The following is a 16,680-nucleotide window of genomic DNA, read 5'->3' on the forward strand; positions in this document are numbered from 1 at the left end:
TGTATGCTTTGTATACCTTTTAGGCCACCGTAGGTCTAGCCTAGGAGTTCCTGTCATGGCCGTCATGGGAAGTGTTTATCCAAGGATCTTCTCATAACCTGGCATATTCTCTGCCATTTCACACATGATATGAAATGGCAGCGGTTTTCCTTGTGACGTTGTACGAGTACTCCCCGCTGTTTTACATCAGTGTGGTGTCTCTGTGCTTCCTGGTCACCGCCGCCATGGTGCTCGGCTGGTGAGTAAAGTGTAGTTAACGGTAGCTTAGCCACTGTCATGGCAGCCAGCCTGATACTTTATTTTCACATATGAACTTAACGTTACCGCCACACGAGAAGAAATGAGCATACTTTACTTTATAGGTTTATCTTAATGAGTTGACACGCAGACTTTATCAGCTCGAATGGAACCATACCATAATAATAATCAATGTAATACCACAGCAAGTCTTTGCCATTGGTTCTGTTTACAAGCTTTCCCCACCAATATGATGGTATGATATGATATATATAATATGATAATTAACAAGTATCAAATCATTGAAAAGTACTCATACGCCTAAAAGTATAGGTAAAAACTAGGGATGCTCGATATTGGCTTTTCTGCCGATATCCGATATTCCGATATTGTCCAACTCTCAATATCCGATACCGATATCACCCGATACCGATATATGCAGGCTTTTTCCACCAAAACTGTTAGGTAACAACATAACATATCTCCTATTGTGGAATTAACACATTATGCCTCATTTTATTGTGATGCCCCACTGGATGCATACATAAATGCAACATGGCTTTCCGAGTGTAAACACTGTCTGTGCAAAATAAGAGAACAACTTCAACTTTCATTGTATTAATACTGAAAAGCACTAGCTTTTGTTAATGTGTTTAATTGTATTATGCACCTGAAGGAGTGCTAATGTAAATTCTAACCAATTGTTAGTTTGGTTAAGGAACAGCTCATAGCAGGGTCAAATATTTAAGGTGCATTGCACTTATTTTGTGTTAATATTAAAATCATTCAGCTTTAAATTGTTTGCTTGTTATCCACGGTTAGCAACCAACCAGTCTAGCGTAGTTGTTGTTGTTATACGTCATCTAGCGCGCGCCGGTAAACGTTCCATGCTGCGTTCATGCAGGCTCGGGAATGCTGAAGCCTACAGAACAAACATCGGTTATAAAAACCCGATACCGATAATTCCCAATATTACATTTTTTAGTGAATATTGGCCGATAATATCGGAGGGCCCATATTATTAAACATCCCTAGTAAAAATGTAAATGTATATGAAACAGCAACATACAAAGTCTGCATACAAGTCCAGTGTTTCTGTAAACTGTAAACAATACAAATGGTGCAAAGGAAAGGAATGGGAATATGTAATGTAACAGATTACTTTATTCCGTAAGGGTTGCAGACATACTGATTCCATGGAATATTGTGATATGAAAATTGACAGTTATCGTACCATGTACATTTATTTATCTACTTTATTTAATTCTACTTTATTAGTGTTATTAAAAAATATAGGACATCATATTTTGTGAAATTAAAATAGTTTGTTCAACCAAAAAAGCCCTTCTGTTTTCATTCCTTTAACAGTGGTTTTCAACCATCTTTGTGGGGGGGGAGGGGTCATGAGGCCTTCTTGATTTTAAGGGGTGTAAGAAAACTTTAAAAATATGCAATAGGCCTTTATCTCAGCATCTGGTAAATGTAAAGTAAGTAAATTCTAAAAGAACAATGGCCAAGCTTTAGGGACAAAGAAGCTTATTAAGTATCTATAGTTGTTAAAAATTAAAAAAAATACATCATACCAACAGGATTTTATAAAAAGTTCCCTAAACAGGAAATAATCTGCTCAAAATTCATCCAAATCACTCCTTTTACGCAAACTGTCTGCAGTTACTGATTTCTCTGGATTCATTGTACAGTTTTGAATATAATATGAAATATCCATGAAATATGTAACTTAGTTAGGGGTCATCAGTTTACTAAATGATAGAAAGGGGGTCCCTTAAGAAAAATGGTTGTGAACCACTGCTTTAGGAGTCATTGTAACTGGTCATGATAATAATAATTGTGTGATATTTTTTGAGACCGTTGCAACCCTACAGCATAAAACAGGATATGTTTAAAACGTTGTTAAAAGTGTGTATTTTAAACTGCAAATATATTATTTATAATTTGGAGTTAAGCAGATGTTTTTGTGTAAGAGGGTTATTGACAATGTATATATATTCAGCTTTTGTCTTTAAGCCTCTCACTGTCATATAGACTGATAATTGAGAGTTGATTATGGGCGATGGAGAAAATATTCACTTTTCGCTCTTTCACTTTGCCCACTCCTCCTCCTGTCCTTCAGGTTTGGCTTTGATGTCCCAGTGATCCTTCGCAGCTCTGATGAGACTGAGTCCATCCTGCCCACCCCTGAAAAGCTCATGGTTCAGGTGACCAATCCCTTTGCCCTGGAGATGGGCTCTGGGCCAGCATCTGTCACTGGTGAGGACACCCACTGTCAGTAATATAACACAGTGACCCCTCCTGTCCCAGCCTGTATGTACCAACCTCACCAAGATGGAGCACCCTTATCTTTTGTGTCCCTGCCATGATAACATTAGCGAACCCTCCCTTGCAGATGGTGTGTCAGTAAGGCCCTGCTGTCTGGAGCCCTGCGTCTTGAGCTTTTTCTGGGGCTGCAAGGTTCGTGACCTGAAGGGAGCGCTGCAGGCCCACCACCATGGCCCAAGGCTCAGCACCCCCCAACATTTCCAGCAGGCCCTGCAATTCTGCTACCGCCACTACCAGAGCTTCCAGTATCCTTTCCAGTATTTAATTGTATTGTGCAGGTTAATATCACATGGTCTGACTCGCATTCTCAACCTAACCTTCCAAGCCCCTTTCTTTTTAATGGATGGAATCTTGGATTTTTGGCCCTAAAATATAATAGTCGTGACTTATTGAGTTACTGAGTTGAGTGATGAAGTTTCACTTTTGCTCCGGTCAGATGTTGGAGTTCCCTGATTGGCTGTTGCTCTTTCAAAATGAATAGGCGCAAATGAGCTTTGCTGCTTTTCTAATCACACATACAGCTGAACTTTACCTCAGAAGTTCTAGGTGGTAATGGATAAGTGTGCTGTTACAAGGACAGGCTTGTGATGATTAATATGTGGAATAAGTATGGACTTTAAACTTTTTTTTTTCGGGGGGTGGGGGGCTACAGTAGCACCTGATGTTATATTCTTTGACCCCACCCTCCCAGTATTGGCAATGAAGACAGAGAGGAACGACACACACAGATCCCTGCTGAACAGGGGATCACAGATTTTGGGCCGTTGCCGAGGGAACGCTACCCTCTTGTGGCGGTGTTGACGCTGGCAGAGCCAGAAGCCAGAGACACGTACAACATCGTGAGTCCATCTCACATTCACAGTTTGCAGTTGTGCTTGTTTTTGACTCACATCCTCTGTATTTTCGGCGTAAAAAAGGAGAAACTTTAAGAGAAGAAATTCAAAAAAAGTTGCTGTCTTTCCTCTTTCAGGTGGCCAGTGTGACTGTTATTCATGTTCCTGATGACAAATACAGCCTTTCTGAGAGGGTTCTCTTTCAGTACCTTCTCACCTCACAGGGGAACATGTACGAGTTAAAGGTAAGTCACCTGTTCCAGCCGGTCTTTTTCTCTCTTTAGGGTGCTTTCACCTTTGACCAGTTTGGTTCAGTTTACCTGATTAGTGCGGTTCTGAACTGAATGCTGTCAGATTAATGTAGACCACAACACTAAGATCACTGTCATAAATGTATTATTTCTATCGAATTGCTGATCATTATAGGCCAAGTCAATAAAAACAAGAAAGCCAAAACTGTTGCATTTCAATATGGACATCACTATGACCATACCATGATTATGTTTGAGTAGTAGTCCATGTGAACAGTGAACATATCTTGATGTGTACAGTTGTGATGTCTGCATTCCATTTAGGGTCCTGGTATTGCCAATTGGGCTCCCTGTTATGGCAGGGGGTCATCAAAACTTCACGGTGGGTTGTGAGGCCTTCTTGATTTGAAGGGGTTTAAGAAAACGTTAAAAGACATACAGTTGGCCTCTGCAGGGTACCTTTCTAGGAGTTTTTATTGACAATACAGGACAGCGATTGCTCCCGAACAGTCATATCATTTAGCAGTAGGCCTAGTATTGACTTATGTCTGGGGGCTCAGGGTTTTATGTGGGACACACGTTAGCGCGCACCTGGCTTTTCTTACCAAAGCCAATTTTTTCCATGTGAGCTCTGCTGAATTGACTACAGTTAACTACAGTTTTCCTTTCAACATAACATCATGGCCACAGCCCAGAAGTAACAGGTCAAATCCAGTAGAATGTATCTGGTATTACAGAAAATTTGGAAATGTGTGTAAGGAGCTGAAGTACAAATTACGAAGTAAAATTTCTAGGACAACATATATTATTTCCAGGATTTTTGGTAGTTTTAATCAAATTACAGGCATTTCCATGACTGGAAAGCTAGTCCCTAAATTTTGTCTCCAGAGGTTATCCAGGATGTGTGGCAACCCTGCTGTATCTCAGGAATGTATGAGTGACATTGTTATTTTTAAAGTTAAGATAATTTTTTTTACACTCACAGGATAAGGGCAGACCTGAAAACAAGTTATATTCACAGAGCCTTCAGTCTGATAAACAGCCTCATACTGCATTAGAAAAGATCAAACAACCAAATAGCTAATGGAATAATGAGCGGAAACACTGAATCTGTCAGAAACAAGCCTATTAAGTATGTATGATTGTTTGAAAGTATGAAGGTGGATTTACACAGACCTCCCACAGGTAGTGTTCACTGTACAGTTTATCAGTTGTTATACATTGACTATAATATGAAAAATCCATAAAATATCTAAGTTCAGTCAGTTTAGTGATAGAAATGGAATGGAGCCATCGTAAGTCTAAAAAAACGTACCTCCTGTCTCCTGCAGCCTCTCTTCATGTCAGCCGACAGCGGGGTGGCGTCTGTTTGCCCCGACTCAGAGCAGTGTACCCAACCCAGCGAACCCAACGTTGAGGCCAGCAGAGTGGAGCAGGGTCCAGTGCAGGAGGAGGACTGGTCCGAGGGGAGGGGCAGAGACTGCGTGGTGTGTCAGAACGCAGCGGTGAACAAGGTGCTGCTGCCCTGCAGACATGCCTGTGTGTGCGACAGCTGCGTGTTGCACTTCCAGCACTGCCCCATCTGCAGGGCCTTCGTCCTGGAGTCCTTCACCCTGACACAGGAACCGGCTGCAGAGCAGTGACTGTGCACTGAACCACAGGGTGTTATCGAAGAACTAATATGCAGCAAGATAAAATAATGCAAATAATGATACATAATATCATTAATTGCACTGTAGGGGGCGCTAACAGCAGAGATATCATTGAATGTGATACACTGACATGAGCCATATGCTGTTACCCAGTTCATTCTACAGACTAACTGCTGCATGATTTCCAGTCATTTAAACCTCTGTGAAATTAGTCACAACACCGCTCATCAGTTTGAGATCATGGAGGAAGAAAAGAAGTTTCCATGTTTGGAAGGATGTAAAGATTTTGGGATATTTTCATGTACAGATTATTTATGTTTACACCATTTTTGTGTGTATTTGTTTTACAATGTGACCTCTTTTACAGCGCAGTATTTATTGACCACAGCCAATCAATTCCTCAGCTTTAACAGACAACCATTAACTATGAACTAAAATGAAGAATTAAAAAGATTGATTGTGTGTGCACGTGTTCCTGTTTTTATGGGCAGCGGACAGCAGCAGCAGAGGATGCCGAGCCGTCACACAGGAGATCAGGGTTTGATGATCCATGTGGGTTTTTAAAGGCTCACAAATATTTAAGTTTTATATTTCAAAAGATTTGTTATTGAATTGTGATCCTGATCTGCCTTAGGGTAACAATATCAGGGTAACCCAGTCAGAGTAGGGTGGGTCATGCCCTCACCATTCAAAGGGCAAAAATTGTGTTCTCTTGGCTCAATAAAAGTTTGGTTAATTAGCTGTTAGCAGCTCCTGTTTGCAGTGTACCAAATAAATAACCACCACTGGATCTTTGATACTGAAGAAAGCTTAAAGCTGATGATTCTAAGGCAAACTTGTAAACATGTTTTGTCCACAACCATAATCACAAATAATGCAATGAGTATTATTTCTGTTGATGTTACATTAACTACTATTATTGTTTTCTTTCTTTCTCTCATGAGAACTTCCAAGTTCAGTACAAGATTTATTTAGTTTTTCCAAAATGATTTTCAAGGTCATGAACAAACAAACTCAGAATGTGTTAAATCAGTTTTTTGACAATGCAGTAACTGAGAGTCCATCACACTCACTTTCAGGTAATGAGAGAAAATGAATGGTCATAAATTGACATATAGTATATTTCAGTACATGAAGATAGAAGTGTATTTTACATGTGGGATGCCAGGCTGATCAACCTTCGATCAGGAGTTACTAAGTGAAAGTCACTTTGTTGGCAACTGTGAGGAAAGTTGACTTTTTCTGTTGCTTCCCACAAACATAAACAAACTTTTTTTTCTGGCCTTGAAGCATAGAACACAGCAAATCCATGAGAATGCAATGAAAAAGATCAGAAAAGGACTATGACACAGAGGATTTATACAGGCTTGTAGTCCAGCTTGGACTCCAGCTTCTTTGAATCTGCCACCTTCCTCACAGCTTTCATGAAGTCTTCCTGAGTGACGTACTCACGGTCGGAGCGGATGGCAAACAAACCTGCAAACACACATGAGTGAAGAGAGCTGTCCATGGACAATATGGAGTGAGGACATGTAAGTAATGAGGATAGTGAATGAGTTTGTCCAACCTGCTTCCGTGCACACATTTCTCAGATCAGCTCCGTTGAAACCATCAGACAGCTTCACAATGGCTTCATAATCTGAAAGAAAGCAAAGGCAACACAGCTTGAGCCCAAACCTTTGATGAATAACAACAATGTAATGATTCTTTTTCCAATTTATCATTGACTATGAAATATCCCCCCCAAAAAAAGTTGTGAGAGTTTTAAGTGTCTATTACAAATCTTTTTCTGTCAACCGACTAATCTAATTATCTAATTATTAATCTAATTATTTTCCAAACATTCAATGTCTTGCTCAAGGACACTTTGACATGTAGACAGGAGGACTTAAGGATAGGACCGCCAAACTGGCAACAAGTGAACGAGCCACTCTAGCAGGGTTTCTACAGCTTGGAGAAAAAGGTACACTGTGTAGGGTTTAGGGGCATCTAGGTGGACTTGCAGATTGCAACTTGCTTGCTTCACCTTCCCACTCTTAGTGTGTAGGAGAAACTATGGGGGCAACGAAACAGGCGAAAAATGCCAATGGCCCTATCTAGAGCCAGTGTTTGGTTTGTCCCTTCTGGGCTACTGTAGAAACATAGTAGACTCTGCAACATCTTTATGTAAAAAGGGCTCATTATAACACTGGACCTTTTTAAGACAATTATGAATGCAATTTAAGACCTATTTTCATGTCCATCACATTTTAAGAACTGATCTGATCAAAATCCTATTTAAGACCTGAAGTTGAGATTATGGCATTTTAGACTTTAAGACCCTGAACCCTGTCTACCTCCTAATACATACACAGCAGTATGTGTGCAACTAGGAGCCAAGACTGGCCAGCACGGACAGGTTGGAGTGTCGAGGGGATGAAGACAATATCTGGATTGTATTCATTTGAGGAGAATTGATTCAGTAATTGGAAGGCACTTTTTACACTGCTCTCAGGTAGTGAGTTCACACATGATGGACTTCAGAGAGTGCAATGCTAGGATAAAGCTGTAGAGTCCCTACATGACAAAGTTCCAACCAACCAACCAGTATCACAACTACTACACTCTGATCTTCTGAACCACCTCTGTGACCTCGTGCTGGTGAGCTGGTTGCACATTGTGCAAACAGGAGCACAGCAGAGCTTCCCTGAGGATCAGTTGTGCTCACTGACCTATCTCTCCGTGCTTGGTGATGGGACTGGAGTGGATCTTAAGGATGTCCAGACGAGCCTGTTCATTGGGCAGTTCGATGTCTGAGGAATAGAAGAGGACATTAGATTTGCTGTGTGCCGTCTCACAGAGCTGACACGCAGGAGACGTACAGGAAGAGAGGATATCTTACGGATTTTACGGTCCAGTCTGCCAGGCCGCAGCAGGGCCGGGTCCAGAGTGTCAGGTCTGTTGGTGGCCATGATCATCTTGACTCTGTGCAGTGTGTCGAAGCCGTCCATTTGGTTCAGCAGCTGACAGGACACACATTAAACAACTCAGTGGCTGCTTTTAATCCTCTATCCACTGTGCTGACTTACAGTCACACTGCAGGCACACAGGACCACAATGGGATTTTTTTTTTACTTTTTTGGCCACTTTCATATCCAAATCAGATACAGTTCGGATTTTTTTTCAGTGCGGCCAGTCGCCAGAATTCATGTGATTTTACATCATTTGTCACAATTGTGTGCTGGCGGGAGTCGCTCAGCTGTGATGGAGGTAGTCAGTGGAGGGACAGTGACAGTGGGGTGACACTTCAAGTAAAACTTGAGGTTAGTGTGTGCTCAGACTCCACATCCACACACACCTGCACATAGAAGCAGCAGCTGTTGCTACACAAAAAGACTAAATAAAAAATGTGTCTCTTTCTCCATCCTCATTATTGCTGCTTCCACTGCACATCTACTTATAATGAGCCACAAAAAATGATGTATATGTAATATAAAATTAATATACTGGTCATGCTTTGCAGTTATAAAGTGTGTACATTCAACCTTTCTTCAGTGAGTAACAATAAATCAAGTGATGATAGGATCATAGGACATTCAGCCCTGACCACTTCTACAAGTGAAAAAAACCCTAAACTATCATTTTAGCATTTCAATTTGTTTGAAATGAAAAATTGTGACCAGGAGATGTAGTGTATGGGAGATTTGTTTGAAAATCAAACATCAAAACTAAGAGAATTTAGCACAGAATATAGTAAATATTATGCAGTTAACTAGGGTGCAGTATTAGAGCAACCAAATCTGACATTTTGGAAATAAAATCCAAATACTCGGGGTCAGGGCACAGAATTAGCACCAGCCAAATGCTGGCAAATATGTAGGTGCCTGTAGATTTGCTTCACTCACCAGGTGAAACACAATGGTAATGTATTGAGTGGCTGGTAAAATGTGAACATTCATTAGCCATTTGGCTGGTGGACAAATATATCATTTTGCAACATGTTCAGGATTCAATGTAGACGCTTTTTATTCCCCGATCAGGCAAGTGGGCCAGAAATCTAAATAACGTCTTCTTTGTTCAAAATATTTCCACTTCATTCTCAGAATTGTATTTTGGCCTGTGTATTTTGCCAGTGACCCTAATAAGGTGTTGTACAATACAAGAAAACAATTAAATACGTGACAAATGCAGCATATGAAAGTTGAAGAACTCTAACTGCATTATAACAAACATATGATAAAGAAGTGTGTGGTGTTATGAACATTAAATACCTTTTTGATTATAATGAAATATACATTTACATCATAGAAAAGTAGAAGGGCACTCAGACTTCTGCCAGGCTGTTCTGTCTGTACTGTGATGTTTGAGGTGGCTGTTATGTTTTAATTAGAGTGAATGGTGTGCTGCGAACATACAACGGGTTCAAGCGTCTTCCTTGCCGCATCTTTCCGAGTTTCATTAAAGTAAAGTAGTCTCTGTCTCTCTCTCTGTATCTGTCTCTCTCTCACACTCTGTGGCTGTTGTGTGTTTGTGTATTGGTCCTAGGAGCCTAGGATACAGTGACTCAGTTACCTCCATCAGAGTCCTCTGGATCTCTCGGTCAGCAGAGGTTCCCTCCGAGAATCGACGGCCACCTACAGGGAACAACACACAAACATGGCAGAGGAAATACAGTGAGGACTCGCACTGGGTGGCAGGACCCAACGCAAGACTTGAGTGGGGAATCTGAAATAGAGGACTGCATTGAGATTGGGATCCTGCAACGGGTGGTTTTGACATTGCTGCAGGTGGTCAAAATTTAAAGACCGTTTGTAATCATAAAAAAACATGTTTATTGGTGCATATTGGGGTAATATAACTAACTCCAATATGCATTTTTGATATTGATACTTTTGATAATTTATATTTTTTTCAAGCACAGTACTGGAGGGGGCAACAAAGCATTTCCCTGTACAATGCAGATATGTTGAGTATGACAAATAAAAACTAGGGCTGGGACTTTATCGCATTAATTACTTTTTAATCGCAATTAATTTTTGCACTCCAAACAGCGCAGAACGTTGCTCGTTGCACAAGTTCCCGGCAAACCCGTAATACTGATGCACAGTACACAACACAAGAAATGGAAACCGATGAGAAGTTGTTGTTGGGTTCGGTGGGCGGACAATTAAGTTTTAAAAAACTACCGGGTGGAAACCTGGATAAAAGCACAGTTGTGTGCAAATTGTGCAAGAAAGAATTTGCCTATCACCGGAGCACTTCCAGCCTCCGCTACCACCTCAATGCCAAACATGTTCTGGAATGTACTGTACTAAGTGCTGTTTTTTATTTTATTAAACAAAAACAAATGTGTTTAAGACAGAAAGTTTACAAAAAGTCCTGAAAAAGCTTGAATATAGCTAACTTGAATTTAAGTTTGTGCCTTGTGAACAATGCAATCATAATATTCTTTATTCATATTGCACTTTAAGTTAACACTCAGTGATGAAAATAAACACGATTTTGTTTGTTTAAGCTCATTTGTGTCTATTCATTGATTCAGTCATATACCAAAATCCATTTAAATTGAAAAATGTTGCTTCTCGTGTCAAATATTGATATGCGATTAATTGACATTAATGAATGACAAAGCCTCTAATTAATTAGATTAATTTTTTTAATCGAGTCCCACCACTAATAAAAACGTGAAACTTGACTCTTCTAAGAGAAAAAATGAAACAATATTTATAATCTAAACATTTTGAAATAAAGGTTTTCAAAAGTAGAACATGATTATGGAAAATTTCCAAAAATATATCTATTTTCCTACAGAAAGATGGAAAGTGTACATACAGTATCTTTATTAGTCAGGGCTACAAAAAGCTTCATAATAAAAGCTTTACATCCGTTTGTAGATATCTAAAGCTTTGACTGCAGCTTCAAGCAGAGTACATGAGAAAATGCACTTTAAAAATCTAAAGCCCTAGGAAACCACCCCACATCCTCAGTGTCACTCACCGATTGCGTCAATCTCATCCATAAAGATTATGCATGGCTGGTGGTCCCGAGCATAGTTGAACATCTCTCTGATCAGCCTGGCACTCTCACCGATGTACTTGTCCACAATGGAGCTGGACACCACCTGCAACACACGCACACGCGCACACGCACACGCGCACACACACACACACACACACACACATACATACATCAGCTGACTGACTGACTGACTGACTGACTGACTGACTGACTGACTGACTGACTGACTGACTGACTGACTGACTGACTGACTGACTGACTGACTGACTGCAGTGTCAGAACACCCTGACATCCGAGCAAACGCTCACCTTGAGGAAGTTGCAGTCCAGCTGACTGGCAACTGCTCTGGCTAGAAGAGTCTTCCCAGTGCCTGTTACAGAAGGAATCTCATCAATACCAAAAGTGATCCAACCACACTGAATTTACAAACTTACATATGTGTATCATGAAATTAATATGGATCCTACATAAATAAGATTCACAAATAATGTCTCACAACCAAACCTGCTTCAATATGTCTTTGTACTCAAATGTGACATGTATGCATGGATTCCAACCTGGAGGTCCGTAAAGCAGACAGCCTTTAGGGGGGATGATGCCCACTCTCTGGAAGAGCTCAGGGTTGGTCAGCGGCAGCTCAATCACCTGCCACAAAATAACAGCGTCACTGTTTTTGCAGCACGGACAGAAAGTAAATGTATCATTTGGTCTTAATGCTTAGGTCTTAGTCCATTCAATCAAAGCCCAACCATACTAATGTCATCTCATAAAAACACATCGCAGCCTCTATCTTTATTAGAATGTGAGTAACATAATCCACAGAACAGGCAAAAATGAGAGTCTGTCTGCTATGATTTCTGAGTGGTTGTTGAGCTTTGTTGTACCTCTCTCAGCTCACGGATCTGTTCAGACAAGCCTCCAATCTCAGAGTAGGAGACGCTGCCAGGGTCCTCGTGGGACATGTTGTACACCAGAGGGTCCACCTCTCTGGGCAGGTACCTTTGAAAGAACATAAAAGATGCTGAGCACACACCCAGCTGGATATATTTTTTGCTCTTTATCAAACCTCTATACACTTCCATATTTTGTGGCACATTTATAGCTTGAGGGGTGTAACACTACACAAAGTTCACATTTTTAATACATGCTGCATTCATTCAATCACTGCTTGATATGTTTCTTTCTTATACACATAAACACTAAAAAGTGGTATCGTGTAAATCTGCAAGAAGACACTACTTTTTCATACAATTTCATATGGAGAGGACATGTGCCAAGACCACAAGTTTAGTGTTCATGTGTACTGTTAGATCCTTATTAGTCTGACACATTTTGGCCAATTCTAAGTGATGACTATATCCAGCCTACCTCATTATAGTGAGTGTAGTCATGTCCAAAGCCACTCTGGTGCCTGGCTTCAGCTGCGACTTGTCCAACTGGGATAGAAAATATTGGAGATTAGGGTTCACATCTAAACACTGAGGTCAACATTTACTGCACAGAGTACATTGAGTTGGCAAATATAGAATAAATATGTTTCTGCCCTAAATCAACTATTTTGTAGCTTGAAACACATAATAATAAAAACAAGATATATTTACTCCATTGATACAAATATCTATGAAGCATTAACAAATGTAGTGTGTACATAAATAATAAATGAACAAATGAGTATGGACCAGAAAGGGAAAAAAGAGACGCTAATACATCACAGGATGCCTGACACATCTGTTCAGCACCCACCTGTCTGCGGCATCCAACCACATATCGGGGGCCGTTGGTGGCCTTGACAATGACTGAAATCAAACAAAAAACACATTTCTGTCACCTGTCTGAGCTAAGCACAGTTTAACATGTGTCACAAGTTGTCAGTCATTTCTCATTCATAGCCATGCTTCAAGAGGTTGTTGGGAGAGAAGCAAGAGCAGAGGAAAGAGAGGACAGTATCCATATGTTACAGTATTAAGGCACCACATAAAATGAATCAATGTAAACTCAACGTGGAGAGCAAAACTAACTAAATTACTTTTCCCAGATCTAATGGTTGTTGTTGGTCCCCAGTAGACTTCTCTGGCAGCTTTTGTCTTTAAGCTTTTTTGTTGTTTATGTGTTATCTGTTATAGGGTTCCAACTTTCCAACTACTGATTTGAATCATCAACTTTTCAGGGGCAGTCCTACAGCTGGGCTCACCAGGTAAATTCCTGACACTTGTAAATGGGAGACATCTGCCAATGAACTTACATTTCTCCTCTGTCAGCTGTTTGAGCACTTCTCCAACAATCTGCAGGGTATGAGGCACAGATTTAGTTAGTAAAGACAAAATAAAATCAAAGTGATTGTATATCAATTATGCATTTAATACTATCCTCACCATTGTCAGAAATTTTATAAAACCAATTTGTTTCTCCCCCAAGGACAATGTACAATCATAAAGGATTTGCTTTGAATCTTAAATAGCACTATTACTTCAAAAATACATACCTGTAGCTTCATTTCATTGTAAACTACAGTTACAGATGATAAAGTCAAAAGAAATAACACATTATGAGATGTCTTTTTTTTTTAATGGGCAGCTGTGGCTCAGAGGAAGAGCAGGTCGTCCTTTAATCGGAAGGTTGTTGGTTCGATCCCCGGCTCCTACCACATGTCGAAGTATCCTTGAGCAAGATACTGAACCCTAAATTGCTCCTGATGCTGTGCATCGGTGTGTGAATGTGTATGAATGAGTCAGTTTCTGTTCGATCACTTTGCCATCACTGAGTGAATGTGTGTGAAAGGGTGAATGTGCCATGTAGTGTAAAAGCGATTTGAGTGGTCGGAAGACTAGAAAGGCGCTATACAAGTACAGGTCCAGTTACCATTTTGTTGTTTTACTTTACTTAATAAATACAATAATAGTAGTTTCTTTATTATATAAAGAAATATAATCAATGCAATATTATCAAAATTGCAATGTGGCCAATTGCAAAATCCAAACTGTATAAGCATATTGTTTTCCTGGCCTTTTTGTCCAGGCCAGTTTCATTCGTTTGTTTTTTAAATGATTCTGTTGAACCACATTTCAAAAACAATGTTTGTTTTTCATTAGTTCATTTTCAGTACATTTTTATTCATTATTACTTTACGTTATTTCAGTGACCATTGTGGGTTTTTCTTTCTTTAACGGAAGGGTACCAACAATTTTGTAAGTGTATATAAACACATACACATATATACATATACGCATATACACATACACATACATATAATTATACATATATATATATATATATATATATATAAAACAACTGAGAAATGTCTCAAAATGCCAGACTCGCCTCGCTTTGCTGTTGTTTTGTAAAAAAACCCACTTTAATCTTCATTAAAACTTCAGTTGCTGACTCACAAGCCTGCTGATGGGCACAAGATAAAGTCCGGCACTCACAGGTTTTTTATAAAAATCCCAATCCCAATGCAGCCCTCTACTACTGAGGGTCTCTGGCATCAAATACTTGTCCTCCAGATGTAAGAAAACATGTATTTGGACAAAGACCACAATTGTGATTGCAAAAATGATCATTACCACTCATTGTAAATCATATCGCAATGACAGTATCTGTCAAAATAATCACAATATAATCGTTTTACCGTATCATGTAGCCCTAAGCATTAACCTACTTACATGGTCACTTTTACTCTGTGAGCAATCAGCTCTTTCTCTTCACTGCCTGTACTTGTGTTGATCTACAAAATTCAACTTCAGTTTACAGTTGCAGCCACTTGATTTCATCCACAAGAGCCCCAAAGAGCTCAAATATAAATAAGTAAGACAGTATTCTTACCTGACCAACACTTTGCAGAGCCTTGAGGTCATTCTCTGATTTCTCGTACTGTTTAGTTTGTTCTCTCAGCTGCTCTCTCACTGGAAAACAAGCAAGAAACAGATCCACAATATAACGGTGCTGTTTCTTTTCCTCATCAAACACAGCCAAGAAGATATTTGTTAACACAAAGTTTACAAGCTCACAGTGTTAAATCCTTTTTTAATGTAACGTTAGCTGTCAGTTAGCTACCGATACGGTTAGCATAAGACAAAAATACAATATGTAATATAGCTATATGCTAAAGTGATGGTTACACTGGTAAAGCGAACGTTAGTTGACGTTTAGAAGTTATCAAACAACTTACTGTAAGACATAGCATTACCTTATTGTATGTTTACTAACTACTCCTTCGTTAAGATAGCACTGCTAGCTAACCGGTTGACTTCCATTCATTTCAACGAGAACGGTAACTGCATGACAAAGCACTAGGTAGCTGGCCAGCTAGCTAGCTAGCCAGCTGGTGCAGGTTATCCAATAATATGTATCTACTTAAAAAAACAACATGTATTTCAGCCACACCACAAACGTCCACTTTAAATAGTCTCTTACGTTCTTTTAACCGCCCGTCAACTTCTTTGTGTTCGAGTAATTTTTTCCTGTAGTCCTGCAGCGCTTTCTCCCTGGTGTCCGCCATGATGCACTACTGAATGCTGGGAAACTGCAGCGTCACTACAGTGTTTACCACGGCGTTCTGACAGCGGACACACAATGTGTACATTTTCATTACATAGTGATTTTAAAATGTACATTTTCAAAAGATATTTAGTCCCTTTCTCAACAATATAGTTTCAACCATTTAGTTAATGGGAAAAGTATCTTGCTAACAGTAAAACTACTGCAACATGTTTGTTTTCCTGTCAAATTTGTAATTACAAAAAAATCTTAAACAAAGATATCAGGTCAAACAGAAATAGTTTTCCTAACTTGTGAAAATAGTTATTTTTTATACACTGATACCAAAGTTTATTGTCATAAAGAAAAGTGTTGTTTGGTAAGATGCTTCATAATTTGATTAAATCACATTATTTACTCATTGTGTATAATGTAAAGATGTGTAATAACACTGTGTACACTAGTGCTCAAAGGTTTGGGGTCACCTGTGATGTCGTAGGGGAGGAGCTGGACACCCTGACGACCGTGGCAGAGAGGAGGATGCTGTCCAGGCTTCAGTCCATCTTGAACAATGTCTCTCACCCTCTCTACGACACACTGGCCCAGCAGAGGAGCACCTTCAGCAGAAGACTCCTCTCACCCAGATGCACCACAGAGCGCCACAGGAAATCATTCCTGCCTGTGGTCATTAAACTCTACAACGCCTCCCTCAGAGAGTCAGACTCTGTAATCTGACCTCAAACACAGATAATCAGAAACTGCACAAGGTCTATGTAACTTTAAACTGTACATTTTATTTTTCAACCCTCATATTCTTAATATATTGTATGTCTATTACATCTGGAGTATATGTAACAAAAGTAATTCCCCCCTGAAGTATTTCTGATTCTGATTCTG

At 39.8% G+C, this 16,680-nt stretch overlaps 2 protein-coding genes across 2 annotated transcripts; one reads left to right on the plus strand and one right to left on the minus strand.

Annotated features, from left to right (window-relative positions):
* Positions 1-39: 39 nt before the first annotated feature.
* On the plus strand, positions 40-5,772 carry cgrrf1 (cell growth regulator with ring finger domain 1). Its single transcript, XM_051378596.1, has 6 exons — positions 40-238; positions 2,369-2,505; positions 2,642-2,819; positions 3,266-3,413; positions 3,545-3,652; positions 4,990-5,772. The coding sequence occupies exons 1-6, from the start codon at positions 135-137 to the stop codon at positions 5,299-5,301; spliced, it is 987 nt and encodes a 328-aa protein (XP_051234556.1). The 5' UTR covers positions 40-134; the 3' UTR covers positions 5,302-5,772.
* Positions 5,773-6,264: 492 nt separating this feature from the next.
* psmc6 (proteasome 26S subunit, ATPase 6) lies at positions 6,265-15,855 on the minus strand. The gene is made up of 14 exons (XM_051378586.1): positions 15,721-15,855; positions 15,130-15,209; positions 13,550-13,589; positions 13,051-13,103; positions 12,676-12,743; positions 12,192-12,306; positions 11,865-11,952; positions 11,616-11,677; positions 11,287-11,410; positions 9,862-9,923; positions 8,192-8,312; positions 8,022-8,102; positions 6,878-6,949; positions 6,265-6,786 (listed from the first exon to the last, which is right to left on the minus strand). The coding sequence occupies exons 1-14, from the start codon at positions 15,803-15,805 to the stop codon at positions 6,668-6,670; spliced, it is 1,170 nt and encodes a 389-aa protein (XP_051234546.1). The 5' UTR covers positions 15,806-15,855; the 3' UTR covers positions 6,265-6,667.
* Between the last annotated feature and the right edge of the window lie 825 nt (positions 15,856-16,680).

Source organism: Dicentrarchus labrax, unplaced genomic scaffold (assembly GCF_905237075.1).
Source record: "Dicentrarchus labrax unplaced genomic scaffold, dlabrax2021, whole genome shotgun sequence".
NCBI lineage: Eukaryota > Metazoa > Chordata > Actinopteri > Moronidae > Dicentrarchus > Dicentrarchus labrax.